Source organism: Malaclemys terrapin, chromosome 8, assembly GCF_027887155.1.
Source record: "Malaclemys terrapin pileata isolate rMalTer1 chromosome 8, rMalTer1.hap1, whole genome shotgun sequence".
Taxonomy (NCBI): Eukaryota; Metazoa; Chordata; order Testudines; family Emydidae; genus Malaclemys; species Malaclemys terrapin.
The window spans coordinates 68442962-68462192 of NC_071512.1; the positions used below are offsets into that span (position 1 = coordinate 68442962).

The 19231-nt window shown below is 38.5% G+C and overlaps 1 protein-coding gene across 3 annotated transcripts in view; it reads right to left on the minus strand.

The window, feature by feature from the left end:
- Positions 1 to 8718: 8718 nt before the first annotated feature.
- EEIG2 (EEIG family member 2) overlaps positions 8719 to 19231 on the minus strand; it is a 52373-nt gene continuing 41860 nt past the window's right edge. For 2 of the 3 annotated variants that reach the window (XM_054036568.1, XM_054036570.1), the window contains exons 7-11: positions 17797 to 17892; positions 15943 to 16129; positions 15712 to 15866; positions 15179 to 15248; positions 8719 to 12934 (exon numbers count right to left, since the gene is read on the minus strand). In XM_054036568.1, coding sequence (XP_053892543.1) covers positions 12892 to 12934; positions 15179 to 15248; positions 15712 to 15866; positions 15943 to 16129; positions 17797 to 17892 — 551 coding nt within the window. In that variant the 3' untranslated portion in view covers positions 8719 to 12891. The remainder of the gene's footprint in view (positions 12935 to 15178; positions 15249 to 15711; positions 15867 to 15942; positions 16130 to 17796; positions 17893 to 19231) is intronic. The other variant, XM_054036569.1, reaches the window with a different exon arrangement.

Below are 19231 nucleotides of genomic sequence, written 5' to 3' on the forward strand. Positions count from 1 at the left end.
AAGTAGGATGAGTTTCTCTGAAAGAGACAAATGCTTTGAAGCATTCCACCTCCCTCCAAATGCTTTTATAACTTCTTGATACTTTTACTTTGTTTTGTGTAGAATTTTTTCATCCCTGTTAAACAGCTATGCTTACTAAACGTTAACTTGTAATCAAAACTATTTAGAACTACTTCCTCGGTGGTTTATTTTTTTTTTGGCTGTACAGTTATCTTGTAAAATGCCTTAAATGTTACACATGTGAACTTCAAAGCTTGTAAATAAACTGTTCTTTGGCTAATAATGAGCCTGTTTAATTAGTGCAGAGTTCAGTACCATTAGCTTGGCCATTTTTTTTTGAAGATATCCCTGCAACTCAGTGATGTACTGTAAGGCACATTTAGCAGTTACTATATCTGTTAAGGTTTTTTGTCCCCCGCCCCCTTCCTTCCTTCCCCACTCTGTTTTTTCTTGTTGGTATTTCTTTATTTAGTGTACTTTGTAGCCTAGGCATTTAAAATAAGGAACAGGTGGTTCTGGCAGAATTGGAACAACATTTGCCTTGAATGTTATGTTACATTACATCTAATTATAGGGGTGCTTATAGAAACACTTACTTTTCTTGGAAAGATCAGACCCTTAACATTTTGTTCTGTAAACCCAGTTGGAAATTGGTGTATGTGAATAGTGGGTTGGCTACCTTTATCCCAAAGGATTTATAATATCCTCCAAAAAACTCAACTTACACAGAGCAGCATTGATTAGTTTTTCCTTCTATAATCTTGACTGTTAGGACTTAGTACTGGATGTTAACATCTTAAAGGGAGAAGAAGGAATCCAAGAATAAATAAATTGTGCTTCTGTGATGCCTTTCATGGGAAGACAAACCACCTCATAAATGTTAAGACATATAAATCCCAGTGAGGTAGGTAGGTAAGCTTCTTTGTAAAAGTGTTCAGAGTCATGGTGAAGTCATGTGACTTGCCCAAGCTATTACAGCAAATCAGTGATAGAACCATGGTTTAGGCTATGTCTACAATACCACTTATGTCACTTAGGAGTGTGATATGTCACTCAGGGGGGTGGCTTAAGTTAAACTGATGTAAGGACTGGTGTGGATTGTGCTATGTTGGCAAGAGAGTTTCTCCCTCCGACAATGCTACCACTGCTCGATCATCATCATCACGTTCCTATTACGCCTCTGATGTTTAGGGCAGTGACGAAGCTCCTCCACTCCTGTCTGTTTCTGGCATGTCTTTCAGTGGTTCCCCAGCTGTGCCCCAGGTTTTTCAGCTCAGCTTCCACAGCTCTTCGCCATGTTGTTTTCGGGAGGCCTCATTTTCGCTTGCCTACAGGTGTCCATCTTATTGGTACTCTGTTGATGGAATCAGTTTCCATCCGAAACACATGGCCAATCCATCTCCAGTGGCTCCTGGCAATGATAGTGCTCAGATCCTCTTGGCTGCACTGGGTCAAGAGATCTTGGTTTGAGATTGTTCTGGGCCAAAAGATACAGAGGATTTTTTTGAGGCAGCTTGTATGAAATGAAGACAGTTTGGACATGTCATACTTTATAGTGTAGAATGCTGGGGAATGAGAAAGTAGTGTTGAAAGTCCGCAGCTCTGATAAATCTTGAGTTTGGTTTTGGTGTTGTATTTTGATTTCTAGACCGTATTTAAGCTCCTGATGGTGGTCCTGGCTTTACTGATTTTGTTCCGATGTCCTGGCTTGTTCCACCGTCCTGGCTGATGGTGTTGCCCAAGTACGTGAACGTTTCTACATTGGTGAGAACATAATCCTCTATCTGTACTGGTGATGGTGAGGCAATATTAAAGGTCATGATATCTGTCTTATTGCGGTTGATTTTCAGTCCAATTTGCTGGCTGAATGTGTTGAGTCTAGTTGTTTTTTCTTGTATATGGTGTTAGATATATGATAGGAGAGCGACATCATCTGGAAAGTCCAGCTCTTCAAGGGATGAGAAGAGCATCCATTTAATGCCTCTTGGCATGTCTTCTGTTGTATGCTGCATTACCCAGTCGATGGCAATGTTGAAGAAGATTGCAGACATGACACACCCCTGACGTGTTCCTGTTTTGACTTCAAAACTGAGCTCACTGATCAACACTGCATGTAAAGTTGAAATAGAAGCTTTTGATGACGTTGATTCTACGGAAAGGAATTCCATATGCCCACAGAATGTGCCATAGGCTGGTCCCGTGAATGCTATCAAAAGCCTTCTCAAAGTCTATGAAATTTATGTAGAGTTGCCGTTGCCATTCTAAGCACTGTTCTGTTATGTTTCATAGAGTGTAGATCTATCTGGTCTGTGCATCCACGCCCTTTCCGAAAACCAGCTTGCTCTTTTCTGAGAACGCTATCAACTGCCTCTGATATACGCTGGACTATGATCTTACACAATATTTTGCTTGGCATAGATAAAAGTTTGATACCACACCAGTTATAATTGAGAGTTCCTTTCTTTGGTTTCTTCACTATAACCCCATTGGTCCACTCATCTGGCACTTTTTCCCTTTCCCAGACTGATGTAAATAGAGGCGCCAGAATAGATGCTGCTAATTTAGGATTTACCTTGAACAATTCTGCATTCAAGTTATCCTTGCCAGGAGCTTTCCCATTTTTTAAGGATTTAATGACTTGAATGATCTCTTCCTTAGTTGGGGTGTCTGCATTGATATTAAGATCTTCTTCTGCCTCCTGGATGTTTGCTTCCTTTTTAGGTGGCTCCCTGTTCAGCAATTCTTTGAAATCTCTGTCCAGCACATTTCTTGTTCTTTTTCGGTTGTTAGTAGCTGTCCTTGTTTGTTCCTGATGAGTGTTTGTTGGTGTCTTCCGTTTACCGCTGATAAGCCACGTCATTTTGTAGACTGTTCCTTGTTCACCACAAGCAGCTGCATCCTCTGCTTGTGTTGCCAGATTATCAATATAATGCCGTTTGACCTCCCAGTGTGCCTTGCTGTACTGCTCGTGGTATTTGTCCTTTAACTTTTGGGATTTTGTGTCTAAAACTTTTTTCTTCAGGGCTCATCTGGTTTCTATGGCATTCCACGTAATCCACTCCTTCCTTTTCTTCTGCTTGTAGCCTAGACAGGCTTCACTGCTCTGTTTATAAATTGCTGTTACTTTGTCCCACTTCTTGTTGATCTCCTCATCTGCATTCCCCTCCTCTTCATCAAGATCTGCAAGTGCTTGAAACCTGTTCTTTAACTGCAGAATGAAGGCTTTCTGTATTTCAAGGGACTTTAGCTTGTCAATATCATAATGTCTATGTCCCGTGTTTGGTGGTCCCACACATCTCTGTTTTAGCTTGATGGAGGCTGTCACAAGGTGATGGTTGGTGCCAACATCTGCACCCCTTCTCACTTTCACATCTGTCAGTGAGCGTCCCCATTTGCCATTGATCATGATATGATCAATCTGGTTCTTATCTCTGCCATTTGGAGAACACCATGTCAGCTTGTGAATTTCACGATGTTTAAATAGGGTTCCACCGCTGACTAGGTCATTCATATTACAGAAATCAACAAGCCTTTCTCCATTTTCATCAGAGTGCCACACCCATGTCTTCCCATTGCTCTGTCATTTTTTGTGTTGTCCTTACTGACCTTGGCATTCGGGTCTCCCATGACGATAGTTAGGTTGTGGCGTGGTACTCTCTCTAACGCTTCTTGTAGTGTAAGGTAGAATTTGTCCTTTACTTCTTCATCACGGTCATTTGTTGGAGCATAACACTGAATCAGGGTGATATTGTGTTTCCCTTTCAGTCTGGCTCTCATGAGTCTGCTGCTGATAGATTTCCATTAAAGCAGGGAATGCTCCACTCCCTTCTTCAAAAGGATGGCAACACCCTCATGGTGTTGTCCTTCATCCCATCCAGAAAACAGCAAAGTTTCTCCCGAGGCTGCTGCTAATCTTCCTGATCCCGTCCATCTGCTCTCGCTGACACCCAGGATGTGTAAGCTGTAGCTTCTCATCTCTGCTGTGACCTGAGCTAGCTTCCCTGCTTCGTTAAGGGTGGATTAATTAAGTCAACAGGAGAGCTCTCACTGGAGTGCAGCCATAGTCTTATATTAATTTAGCTTAAGTTGGTAATTTACAGATTTGAGTTAAACTGACATAAGCAAAGGTTAAACTGATTCAGGTAGGTCTACATTATGGGGTTTGTACTGGTTTAACCAGAGCAATTTTTAAATTAAACTAGTGTAGTTCTCTAGTATAGTAAAGCCTTCCCTCAGAATTTCCTGTAATGATAAACAGGACTCTTCATAATAATCAGTTTGATTTTAGAGGTTTTAAATATAGGCATTCAGTTAGATTACTTACTAATTTAAAATCTGGGCCATATAAAAGGTCAATCCTAATACTATAAATGAGGAAGCCAAAGGGGTGTACAGAATAAAAATTTCAGTCTTCATGTGACACTGTCATTGACCAGGAGATGGCACACTTCTCTTAGCAGTCATTGTTTGGGACTCACATGTTAGACCAAGGGTAGGCAACCTATGGCATGCATGCCAAAGGCGGCACACGAGCTGATTTTCAGTGGCACTCACACTGCCCGGGTCCTGGCCACCAGTCCGGGGAGTTCTGCATTTTAATTTAATGTTATATGAAGTTTCTTAAACATTTGTTGTATGTAAAGTAAATAATATTTTAGTTATATATTATAGACTTATAGAAAGATCTTCTAAAAACGTTAAAATGTATTACTGTCACGCGAAACCTTAAATTAGAGTGAATAAATGAAGACTTGGCACACCACTTCTGAAAGGTTGCCGACCCCTGTGTTAGACTGTCTAAAAGAGTTTGTCTTGATACTATATTCTTATTATCCTTATCTCTTTGTAAAGTGGTTTGAGGTCTATAGATTGAAAGCACCATATGAGCTAAATAGTATTCCTATTATGACAATCACTGTGTTTGTAGTAGGAAGTATTACACCATCATAAAATAGGTCTCTTCCTATTTTTAATTAATTTAAACCTATTACAATCTCAATTTACACCTGCTTTGAATCTGCTAATGGATGGGAAAATCATGCTTTATCCTTAGCTTTATTTCTGTACTACCACAGAAATCAAAGTCAATGTCCTGGAAGCTGTGTAGTTAAAGGGGAAAAAAATTTCCTTCCCCAAAAGAGTAAATTTGTGCTAGCACATAATGCTAGATACATCAGAGAGTAGAGGAGAATATTGACTATCTGCAAGGAAGAGGTGTTTGAGCCCTGAACACAACATTCCTGTTTCCAAATGTAAGAACAATCTTAGTTGTAGTCACCAAGTTCACGTACAACTATAACTTCCACTTTGGACCAAGCTTAATTGGTTAATTTAGAAAAATGCACAGGGCTGAAGATGGGTACAATATTTAAAGTCAAGTAGCTTTTGAAGAACATCAGCAAAAAAACTATATTATACCCAAAAGGAGAAAGTCTTAAAATGTAAGTAGATGCCCTCACTAATCCTCATTACTGCCTTTGATATGGAAAGGTGCTACATGAGAATCTGCTGCCCTATGCAGTGCAAACCTCTATGTATTTGCTAGCTCTAACTGTGAAAAATTCCAGGAGGAGGTAGGATTAGTGTGCTGGTATTTATATCATCACTAGATTTTCTAGGCCCTGCCCTGACGATGTGTGGTTTAACACACAAATCCAGTTAAGTAATAAATCACTTCCCACTCTTCCTGATGATAAATGTTATCCATTTGTGGCAGGTCTGATCTGAGAATGCAGTTACATAGTAAAATGTAAGCATTCAGTACTAAGGTGTAAGACCTGGTATTTCATGTCCCATCTACCCCCCTTTTTTCATTAGAAGGAAAATTCCCCTTCCCTGCAGCCATAGCCATCTTTTTCTTGCCCCCCCAAAACAAATGTGTTTACACATTCATATTTCTTGTTCCTTAAAAGGTAGTCTCTTCCTCCCCTAACTCCAGAATTAAACTTACCATAGTAATGATCATTTTACATCCTACTATATATAAAAAAATACACACACACACACACAAAACACCAAGGAAGAGAGTGAGTAAATAAGACAAAGGGACAGAAGCAGAGGGAGTAGTGTTTTTTTTTGTTTTGTTTTTAAAAAAGCCCACTACACAAACTACCAATCCTGTCCATAATCAAAAAGGTTTTTTTTTGTTTTTTTTTTTTATTTAAAACAAATGTGTCTCGAGAGAAAACTTAACAGGATCTGAGTTTGAGTTTTCTTATTGCTACCAATATCCAAAAGTATACTGATGCATTTGTTTTTGATTTTCTATAGCCAACTATGGTGCAGTAACTTAATTCCTCACTGTGCAAGGGTAGCATGGAATGGACCCTATTGCTAAAATAGCCAGGCATATTTTCATGAGCCATTTGTGCCAATTATCTATGGTCCTATCACCAGGCCAGAGTTTTACATTCAAGAATAGTGTTACTGTGCTGTCATAATGAGTAATAAGAAAGAGGTAAAGAAACACTAGGCTTAAAACTGCCTCTTTTTTAGTAAGCTATCATCTATCCAGCAAAGATTGATTTTTAATTTACCACCTCATTTTCCCTTCTTGACAAAACTTTCTCACTTCCCCCCCCCCCCTTTTCAGTATAACCTCTTGCCATTCATATTTAATTTAAACCGAGTTCTGCCCGGTATGTGAAGGATTTTAAAAGTATCAGGGTTTTTAAAAAAAATAGCAAGTTGAGTTGTGTGCTTGAAGAATGTCAAGTGCTGGGTAAAGAACTACTGATGTACCTTTACTTGAAAGGGAACTTTGGTTTTTTCCTACTATAAATTTCTGCTTACCGTTTGCATAAACGGTCGGGCTTAGTTTTAGTCATCGTTCATCTCTACGGCTCTAACTTTTTCAAGTAATTTGTGGAGATGGTGCTGCTCTCTTTTGTAGTGAGCAGTGGGATTTAGGATTATAAGAGTCAGTTTAAATATATTTTTAAAGATGGCAAAGGGGTGCATATAAGTGTAACCCTTCTGCCCATCTAAGTTGGCAGCAACAAGGGCCGGGTTCTGTATCTAGGGGTTCCGTTTCAATAACACAATGCAAAACCGGCTCGAGCCCCCACCCAGTGACCTGGGACAATTACATACCACCCCTTGGGCGCCTCTAAGAGGCAATACTTCTCCTCTCGCAAGCACGGAGTCTGAGTGTAACAGAAACTGTTTAATAACATGAGGTAAACAACATCAGCATTAAATTGGAAAAACACCAGAACTAGAGTTCTTAGACCAAACCATGAGCGAAGACCCACCCCAGCAAATTGGGCCGTGTCCTCTCCCATTGGTTCTTGAAACCAGCGACCCAAGAATCACCAAAGTCCCAAAAGTCCACCCATCCCAAAGTCTCTTGGGTCCAGCAACCCAAGAATCACAAAAGTCCCAAAAGTCCGACAACCCCCCAAAGTCTCTGTCCATGATCAGTGCAGCCCCAGAGTTCAAAAGGGGGGGGTGAGCAGGGTGTTAAGGGGCACCTTACGTGATCCGAGGCCAACCAGCTGCTTCTCCGTGGGGTTCCACCGCAGCCTTCACCACGAACTGCTCCATTCCACCCGCAGTCCCACTCCTGCCGTCCCACGAACTGCTCTGGCAGCCGCTCTCCGCCGCTCACCGACCTGTGAGCCGCTCTCCACCACTCACCGACCTGTGAGCCGCTCTCCGCCGCTCACCGACCTGTGAGCCGCTCTCCGCCGCTCACCGACCTGTGAGCCGCTCTCCGCCGCTCACCGACCTGTGAGCCGCTCTCCGCCGCTCACCCCCGCTAAGCTAAGTTAGCTTAGCAATATAGCTTCAGGCTCCTCCACTAGTTAACATAGCCTCAGTGATCTCAGCTCTTAAATAGCTTTAGCTCTTTTGTGATTTCAGCTCTTAGTGATTTCAGCTAGTAGTAGGGGAGCCCCAGTGCAGGTGCACTATTGGCCCAAAGTGAACTCAGCTCAGCAGTCTGTAACTAGACTCCTAAGGGAATCAAAGTTAGCTCTGACATTCAACAGTGGAGAGAGGAGGAGGTGCAATTGGTGTTTCAGGCCCACAAAAGGGACCCACACCACCAGGTACCAATACCTGTCCCCATCCTCTCTCAATTCACTGGGTTTTGTAACCCATGCCCCTTGACAAGCAAATGCTACCTAGGTAATGGTGAATGACTCACTCAGTCCTTCTGTCATACAACAGTTCCACTGGCCTTGATTCACAGAACTTTATTCTTCCTGCCCCAATAACAGAGAAACTGGGGATCCCACACCAGCCAAAGTAACCACTTTGAGTTGCTGTGGTTTCATGCCAGGCGAGTGGGTGTGCCTATGCAAACAAGATCAGCCCCTGGAGTTCTTTTCCACACTCGCCATAATTCACCACCAGATGTCAGGGTAGAGCTCATCCTGACTCTGCTTACATCAGAAATGCAGCATAGGACAGTATCTTTACTGTGACCTGCTTGGCACTAAAATGAACTTGCTGTGCCCCAATAAGATGGAGATTTAGCCAGCTCATTATGCAATGCTCATTTGCCTATTAGATTATACTTGAACAACCCCCTCTCTCAAACAGAATTCTTCTGGGCAAGTAGTACATGTGTATTTCCCCAAAGAGTCAGGAGAGAAAGCAAAATTATCTACCTACTCCTGGTCAGAAGAGGGAACACCAGGAATCCATCCCAAAACCATTAAGAAGGTTTTCTAGTAGTCCTTCCCAAGAAAGAAAATCTACATTTTTCCTTACTTTATAGTAGACTAGATTCTTTTAATCTCAACAAGCACTTGTTTTTAAAAAACACATTCCAAGCTGAAGACATGATTTTTAATTGTCTACATGAGGCCATTTTTACATTACAAATTTTACATTTTATTAGAAAAACAGATTTTACTATATCAGTCTCCCTAGATTTCACTATAATACAGTTTACACAATTAAGTACTGTACCTAAATATGAAGGTCATTCTCCAAGTATAAGAGACATACTTAAGGAATCACTTCGTGGAGAGTTTTGTTGTTAAGTGTGAACAATAAACCAACAAAATACAATGGAGATTTATTCAAATTTTGACTTACATACAAATGTTTCCCCCCTACAAAATCTTATGTGGCCGGAGGACAAATGACTTCAACCAAGCTACACAAACTGCCTACTGCATAGGCTTTAGTTATCTGTGTACTTGAAAACAGAATTAAAAGCTAAATTTACCAGGTAAGATACTACATAAGTGTTCGTACAATTGAATTTTAAAGAAGGCAGCCTTTAATTACCCATTTTTCCACAAGTAAAATAAATAAATAAATAATAATAATTTCAGCCTGTCACCATCTAATGACTTTCTTGTTTTTGACAAGTTTTGTCAAGACATGCACCAAAATCCAATTTGGGAGTAAATAAAACCACATTTGCAAGTTATATATGCAGTTTGGCTTTCAGTTACACAGCTTGCTGCAATAGTAATAAGTGACATAAAAATGCAAAAATTTGCAACGCGAAGGGAGAGGTAATTACGGCTTTATTTCTTCACACTGAAACAGAGTACAAATAGCTTATTACTCAATGCACAAAAAAATCCTGCTGGGGGACATAATGGACTTTGCATGAATAGTTGTCAAAATTAGGTATGGAATCCAGAGGATACAGAGGGCTTAAATACTTGTAATGTTATAACTAAACCCCATGCTTTTTGTACACTACATGATTAATGATGCTGAATGTTATTTCAACTCCCAGGCACTGAATCAACACATCAATCTGTAGTAACTCATGCTGTACCTCAACCAAATGCTGGACCCATTGATATCAATGCAATCAAAACTACATTTTTCAACAATTTTCTAGGTTTTATGGAAAATGCCAAACGTTCAAGATTCCTCTGAACTAACGGACAATGGCACTTGTTGCTGAACGAAGCAGTTCTACTGAAATAACATTAGGAAAGCCAGAAGGACGAGAGGGGCATTTTTGGTTACTAGATTAACTAGAAATGCCTGAGTATTTTAAATAAAATTATCTGAAACCAGCCTGCTCTTTGGACTCACAAACTTATTTTCCTCTAAATATCAACATTATGGGGTTAGCTTCTGCCCTTATAAACTGTGAATTGTAAATATGCATTTTATATTATTAAAATATGGATTACATTATTTGAAGAAAAGAATCAGTAGCAGCCAGCTCCTATTCCTCAAATTCTTTAAGGACACTTCAAGTTCTGCTTTTTGTGCTTAAAAATGGTCTTTTACAGTTGTACATTTTTAATAAAGTCTGGTAAATGTCTATCAAATAACATTAGCTGAAGGACTGGATTCATTGATTTAGCTTTTTAAAAAAAGCATAGTATGCTAAAGAGGATGAAATAGCAAGATGTGATATTAGGCACCTTGCATATAAAGAGACTGCAAACGTAAACTAGAAGCATTTAAAAATTAGAGTTACTGGTTTGTGGCAACAAGCAAATTATGGATAGTTTTATAGGAGTAAAAGTCAGTTTAAATCAGTGTGTACAAAACCAACATCCTTAAGTTTCAGGAAAAAAATAGGCCCCATTTGAAGTCGTGTGCCCCTTAGAATGAGCTATAAAGCTAGCATTGGTGCTCTTAGGCTCCACCATCACTCTCCATAAACAATTTAGTACTGCAAAAAGTTTTGTCCATTTCATAAAACCACCCTTCATACTTTGTTGCTATGATTTCTCAGCTTTAACTTAAACCCAGTAACCTTATCAATACTTTCTATTCAAAAATTTGGAAAACAGAAACTGGCATGTTTTATCTGTATGATGTAAACACACACTAATGGCAACTTTTTTATGAAAGGATCATTTTTACATTTCTTGTAAGCATTTTGTCATCTCCCCCACAATCTCACTCTAACTGCAGTTATTACAAACAAGTTGTATTTAATACGTTTTACCCATTAGAATAGTCCAAATTAAAAAAATTACAAGCAATGGGAAATAGAAAAATACTCCTTTTAAATACCATAATTAAGAAGAAATAGCTCTTATCTAACAGTATTCAACAAAATTTGAACTCTAAGGTTTCCTTTAAGCTAATATAAATAAAACATTGAGTTCAATAATGAACAGTTTATACTATACACTTATGAAAAAGTAAAACCTATTAAAAACCATGTAAAACAAAATTTTCTTAATACAGCCTAAGAATTAAGACTTCAAATTTTACTTCCAGAGAAGGAACCTAAATACCAATTGTTTCAGAGAAGAATTTGAAACCTTCAGAGTGTTAAAGAATAAAATGGCCACAATATTGTTTTGATTCATTCAAACCTATCTGATCATATTGGTAAACTGTATGGCTAATTTTCAGCAAAACTAGGTTTTCTACTGCAATTTAGTACTAAAATACATCTAAACCTCAACTGTTAGATTGTCATTCCACCAGAAATCTTTTTTAAAAAAATAAGCAAATACTTTTACAGCTGTCAGCAAAACAATGCTTTTGTTAAAAGATCTTTAATTCTCACCTTTTGCTAAAACTAATACATTTTAGACCAAGCCATTCCATTTGTGCAAGTTAAAGTACAGTACATTTTGGTCAAAATGTTTCATGCCTCAAAGTGTAACAATGGACAGATAGTGAAGCTGTTAGTGATTCTACACAAAAAAGGTGAGGCCTTTGCCCAGAGATTGATTTTTCAGACTGCAGAGTGCATGTATACTATATAAAGTGCTTCTGTTAGTAAATTATATTGGCAATAGTTAGTCTAGATGTCCATTTATTCTTAAAAGCTTCATTTGGTAATCCATCCTTCCCTCCCCATCTCCCACCCGCAGGAACAAGGCACCTTCAGCTGTAAGAGATATACTACCCAACTGCAAAGGGTTAAGCTAGAAAAACGTGTTCACAGTGGTGTTAAGCTGCTGACTACTTTTCACTTGACACTATCTTCCATTGAGCTTTAAGGTTCATGTGTTATTGAAATCACATTTGGAAGAAGCTTTACTTTTTGTTTAGACAGCTGAATCTCACTTACCGAGATTAAAGTTTTATACCCCAAACCATAAAATCATACTATCCTCAGGCATACAAGACCAGCTTGTTGAGTGCTTTACTATGATTTGGTAATTCTGATGTGAAATTTTAAATATATTTTGTCATTTACATAGGGCCAGAAGTCATACTGATGCACTTAAGACACCAGATTTTATTTACAAGTAGCAACACATATTGTTTGATGTTATTAGACCTAGTCACTTGTATTTTGCTTTTATATATTTGTCTCTACCATCTGCTACTCAACCTTACAGTTAATTATGCTCAATGCATTTACAAGTTTAATATTACTGAAACAAATAGGACATCTTAAAGCACAACTAAGTTGTTTTCTTGGAAGCATTAACCCCATTTTATATTAATTATGGCCTGATAGAAGGAATTAGCCATTATAGCACTGAAATGGCAAGTAATATTTTAAAAGTTATTTATGAAGAATTATTTCTAATGGTAGAATTTAAGTTTTGAACTAGATTAATTTAAGACTAATTTTTTTCTAAGGGGCTTCTTCTGAAAGCCAAGTTGCAAACAGAACACATCGTCATCACTAATGAACTTCTATATAAAACTATGTTCAAGTAGACACCATTTATCAGGTTTCCACAAGATGTTTTACACATAAATTACAAAAGCAAGTAATCCACTAACATTAGGTAACAGTCACAACAATGGTTATACACTTGTACAAGGCATAGATACTAAAAATTGCCTTTATACCACTGTAGATATGAAGGATCTTTTATGAGCAGGAGGTACTCAGACAATTCAGACCAAATGTGAGTTCCCCTCTTGAAAGAGTCTATCTCATCACATCAACTTTGATAACTGTTGGAATTAAATGAACACCTCTTAATTATCCATGGAGGAACTCTACAACTATTCTTCTGTTCAAGTCCTGCTGTTCTAGCGTTTAATCACCACTTGCTCATATGCTCCGGATCCTACCCTGAAAAAATAATGCAAAATAAGTTTTCAGTTCTAATTTAAGTGGAAGATACTAACTAATACTGAATATAGAACAATGGAATTTTTGTTTGCTTAAAAATTCAGAGAAAAAACAAAATGAAAAGTGTTTTCAGATGTCTATTTGAATGTATAAAACTGTTATAGTACAACAGCAGAACATGCAGGTTAGAAAATGCCTTATGGCATTGATTAATAATTGTTTTCATTTATATATTATAATAGATTTATATTTTCAGGCAAGTACAACAGATGATATTTCCCTACTACACAGTGGTTATGTATGGCCTATTGTTTAAAAAACACTTAAGTCTCACAAAGCCAGTAAAGTTGTATTATTTATCAGAGAAGAAATAAAAGCATCAGTTCCCTCAATCTGGTTACAAGGAGGCACCTGTAGTCAATTATTGGATGGTGTCATGTATTAGTCTTTGACTATGTCTACACAGACCCTCAGTGCAGACTATGGAGGTGTGAATTGCAGCATGCACCGAATTGTTGAGCTCTAGTTATCCTGTGTGGATGCTGCTGGTATGAACTAAAAGGTTGCTAGTTCACATGAACACAGCCCTCTTTCAAACAGGACTATGTTAATGCAAATTACCTTTTAGTTCATGCCACCAGTGTCCAAACAGGGCAATCAGAAGGCAGCATGCTAGCATGCACTGCAATTCACAGCTCTGAACTGCAGGACCAGGTAGCCCTTGGACACAGAATTAAGTCTCTTGCTACCCCTTTCCCCTTTACAGAGCACACTGTCACTTGTGTGGTGTGTGCACAACAAAAACACTAACCCAGAAACCAAACCCCAACAAACCCTAGTGCCAACTCTGTCCACATATCTATTCAAGGGACACCATCATAGGACCTAACCACATCAGCCATACCATCAGGGTCTCGTTCACCTGCACATCTACCAATGTGATATATGCCATCATGTGCCAGGATTGCCCCTCTGGCATGTACATTGGCCAAACCGAACAGTCTCTACACAAAAGAATAAATGGACACAAATCTGACATCAGGAATTATAATGTTCAAAAACCAGTAGGTGAACACTTCAATCTCCCTGGTCACTCAACAACAGACTTCAAAGTACAGACTCCAACGAGAAACTGCAGAACTGGAATTAATTTGCAAACTGGACACCATCAAATTAGGCCTGAATAGAGACTGGGAGTGGATGAGTCACTACAGAGAGACTAACAAAGTGATTTAGTTTAAGGTGCCACAAGTACTCCTAGTGGTTTTTACAAAAACTAAATTTCCCCTTGCTAAATACTCACACCTTCTTGTCAACTGTTTGAAACGGGCCACCTTGTTTACATTGGTTCATTAACACTACAAAAGTGATTTCCACCCTTTCTTGTCAACTATTGAGAATTGCCTACTTCCAACTTAAATTGTCTCGTTAGCATTCCCCCTCCACTTGGTAAGGCAACTCCTGTCCTTTCATGTGCTGTGTATTTATATCTCCCTACTTTATGTTCCACTCCATGCATCTGATGAAGTGGGTTTTAGTCCACGAAAGCTTAATGCCCAAATACATTTGTTAGTCTCTAAAATGCCACAAGGACTCCTCATTGTATCAGCAAAAACAGACGAGCATGGCTACCACTCTGAAACCTGTATCTGTATAGTCTGCTTGAGAGATCAAAAATGAAAGAAGCGGGAAGGGTACATCTCAGAGTTTACAAATATTTGAAGTATGAAAACACAGAGAAAAAAGATTAATTATATCGAAATAAGAGTAGCAGCTGTGGGATTAAATTGAAGGGAAAAATAAACTGAGTATCAGGAAAATATCAGAGTTTAGATACTAAAAAAATAGTCAAGACTGACAGGAAAAAGGCTTCCTGAGAGCAATTAGCCTACGGAATAATTAGACCCAGAGGAAGTCTATAAGGCCAACATTTTCGAACCTGGATGCTTACAGTTAGGCTTCTGAATACACATTCAGATACCCAGACTGAAACTCAGGTCACTTCCAAGATGCTGAGCAACCCCAGCTTCCAAGTGTTCAGCACCTCTGGGTGCCTAAATATAGATTTAGGAACTTAACTTTGAGCATCCAGGTTTGAAAATGTTGCCTTGTATTATCCATATCATCTGATTCATTGAGAAAATGGAACTGGCACATATCAGAAACAAAATATTCATAAAAACCTAGTACAATATGCTTTTGCTAACTGGTACCTAACAAGTATTAATGGTTCAAACTACATACCTATTGGGTAGATGATGACTTCCAAAAGAAGTACTTCCCCCAGGGCCCACAAATAATCTCAGCCCTTCTTCTACAAAGGAAAGAAGTTAACATGTTTAAATATGACACCATCAATGTTGCCAAACAAATATTCTCTAAAGAATCTTTTTAAAAAACATTTTAAAATCCATGAACTTTGTAAACGATATTTAAAAACGTTTGCATCTGAAAACAACTGGGACCCAATCATAATAAGCTGTGCTTCAGGGAAGGCAATTTTCTTGTAGGATTGCCCCTGCCCTTTTCGGCACAGACTTAGTTAAAGTGATGAGCCCCAGTGGCACAAAGCCCAGCAACCTTCCCTGCCTCTAAGGAGACAGCAGCAGTCAGGAGTTTTCCTGGAATGGTCTATAAATACACCCCACCCGCACTGGAAGTAGGAGCTGGGGGGGTGGGGGTGGGGGGGGGGAAGTGTTCATTAAATTAGTGCATTTGGGTCTCTACTGTACTGTACATCATCTTTTCAAGTTTTTACTTGTTTTCCCCATATATACCTTCTGCACTGGAGTCTAAACTGAAGTCTTGACTCTGCAATATTTTTTCAACTATATCATCTGCATCTACTCTGGTGGCATCAACCCGCTTCAGTTGTGACTCTACAGAGTCTTGCTTCACTGGATGCCTGTCAGGATAAATACATTTAGAGATTCTAAAAACTAATTGTCAATATATTTAATTCAGAGTACTGTCACTATAAGAAGCCTTTCAAGTTATGTTAAGTGTACCTGCTGAGTTTTTCTGAAGATATATCTTTAACAGGAGTATCAAAATTATCATCAGTTACTTTTGGTTCAGTCTCTTCACATGGCTCTAGAATACTTCCAATTCCTGTAGACGTACTTCCCACTGAGGTGTTTCTCCTATGGCAGAGATCAGAAAAACTGGATGATCTGGAGTGACATGTGCTATACCCTATTGGAAAACAGAGAAGAGAACCACATTAGTTACATTATTAATGGCTAGGGCTGTGCTTTTCCCCCACTATTTGGTTTGTTTTTACTCCTGACGAGAGCCTACACATGTTTTAAGAAGCACATACACTCTCACACTCTATCCAATTCACTTAGTATATTTTCCTTTGGAGTCTTCATCATTTTTCTCTCTGCCTTCTTGGATGGTATCTTCATCAGGTTGAACACATTCTGTTGTTTTCTTTTCAGATTAAGAAAGAAGTGTATTAAGTAGGAATGCATTTTTCCATGTGGATGACTGTAGCAATTATCAGATCTTTTTCATATCTGACTGACTAATTTTGCCTTTATGGTCAGTGTTGGATTTTTTCAGGTCTTCCTTTAAAATTTTTTTCTTCTATTTCTTCACTTCCTGCATCTAGAGACAAATATCCAGAGCAAACATGCTTTGGTAATTTTGTTCATGTAAAAGAAGGATGAAACTTGATAAAGTTCAAGTCTTTCCCTTTCAGTATTTTATGGCATTATCACGGATTGATTTTTGCCAGTTTGTGAATTGTGAAGACAAATAATTTCAGGCGCAGCATCTGATGTTGACGAGCTGCTGGAAAAAGGAACATAAGGGACATTGCAAAAAAAAATTATATTGCAGGTTTGTCTCCTCATTGTTCTGCTCCACTACATCAGAATTTCATTGAACTTACACATTTGATCTTGACTCAGAGTAATCTAGTTTTCAACCTTTTGGGATGAGCATGAATCCTTTCTATCTTGCTCATTTACCAACTCTTGAAAATGTTTTCATTTTACTTCAGAAAAATTACTAGCTTCCGTTACTTGATTTTATTCAGTTGCTCCTTCCCTATCACTTCTTTCAAGGCAGGTGGAATCAGATAAAGTCATACAATGATGGCTGGTAATCACTAGTCTTTCATTTGTGGTATGATCAGCAACTTAATGTCTACTACAGTTAGAAGGAGAATTTATCATCTAGTGAATTCAACACTTTGAAGAATGAGAAATAAGGTGAGATAGCCAGCTTTCTGCAGAACCATGTTATTAGATGCTCTGCCAACCTTCCAGATAGTGCTAGAGTCTAGAAAACTCAAGTGCTTGATTTTATAACTACCTAGTCCCCTTTTCAACTGATTGCACGCATTAGCCATGACCCGGTCTCCAATCACCAGTAACTCCACCCATTGCCTCCTAGCCTTTTAATTCTCATTTCCTAATCGACATAACAACCCTGGGGTTTTCATCATCATTTCCCTTTTACTTTTTAGAACGCTTGAACCTTTTAGTCACAAATTAGAAACAGGTTCTAATGTCAGTTATTTGTTAATAAAAGCTTTCATATACACTATGTCCATGTAAACATTTCCGAGTGGCAAAGTTAAAAAAAAACCTCTCCCTTTTCCAAAAAACTAAGTCCCCCAAAAACCAGTAGGTGCGATTTTTCTTAATTAAAAAACAAACTAACACAAAATCAGGTAGTTCCACAACTGTTGGTAGTTTGGTTTTAAAAGGGTTCACAATTCAAAAGCCTTAACTAGGTAGAATGTTTCTTTTTACCCACAAACAGCCTATTTATATCAAAATGCTTTGTGAAGCTTCTGAAATACTAAAGCTAATAAAACTAACTCAAAGGAATTCAACATCAACTTCTACCTGACAATTTTGATTGCTGGCTTGCATAGCTTGATGTTCTGGAATGTCCACATGCACCAAGTTCATCTGGGACTGATGCACTCTTTGCTGAGAGATCTACAATAAACGACAATCAGAAAATATTGTTGAATCCAGCACTTAGTTTTTGGCCTACAGCTATTATCAGACATATGTCAGACCTCACAAGATAAGCAGAATGAGACTTGATACTAGTTAGATAAGAAACCTCTAAGGAAAATCCAGGTGCTGCAAGAAATGTTGTCAGCGTTCAAGTACATGACACTCACCTGAACTATAAATAATTATTGATTCAAAGGAGAGCGTATCGGAGGGTACACAATTGGACAGCTTTTGGCTGAAGTACATTAATGACCAGAGGAAGCTGGGCCTTGAGTGAAGAGCCAATAACACTGCTTTTCTGGGGAAAGTGCCAACGCAAATGTGCTGGCCACGTTTCAAGCAGATACTTTTATAAAATTCTCTGTAGTTTCAGTTGACGGAATACCATTTCCTGTCCTAATCTCTGTCTAATATTGATGTGCACTAGTAAAATAAGACAACTCCCACCTGTTTATGCTCTCTGTATGTGTGTATATATATCTCCTCAATATATGTTCCATTCTATATGCATCCGAAGAAGTGGGCTGTAGTCCACGAAAGCTTATGCTCTAATAAATTTGTTAGTCTCTAAGGTGCCACAAGTACTCCTGTTCTTCTTTTTGCGGATACAGACTAACACGGCTGTTACTCTGAAACCTAGTAAAATATATTGAGGCTCACCCTAGAGTTGCAGCATTATCTCTAGACTGATTCTTGCCTGCACATTTATACCTGCCTCTGGAAATTTCCACTACATGCATCTGACGAATTGGGTATTTTTTACAGATCCCAACTAACATGGCTACCCCTCTGATATTATTAAAATGCTCAAGTAAGTGAACTGATTTCTATAGTTTGTCAGCTTTCAGTATGACAAATGCTAAGTGATTCTTAAACTTGTACCATTAAAAACCTTATTCAATATCTATCCATAACACACCAAATCACAAAAGAGCTAGCTAATTTTAAGGGCCAATACACCTATGAAAGCACGATCATTCATAAATTAAATATTAAGGGCCAGATTCTGCTTTTTAAATTCTCAATGCCATTGAGATTCGCTTAAGTAGCAGAAAATACGCTCATAAAATATTTTGAGTTTTAAAAAGGGACACAGGCAATTGATCCGATTTCCCTTTCTTTCCCACTTCTAATAGAAATACTGCTCCATTACATCAGTGTAAATCCAGCACATCAAAAGGAATTACTCTGCATTTACATAGTGGTACCAAGAGCAATATTGCTCAACAAACAGAGTAGAAAGGGGATTTGGGATAAAATGTCCATGTCTATTTAACATTCAAAATATTTCATGAATGTATTTGCTGCTACTTAG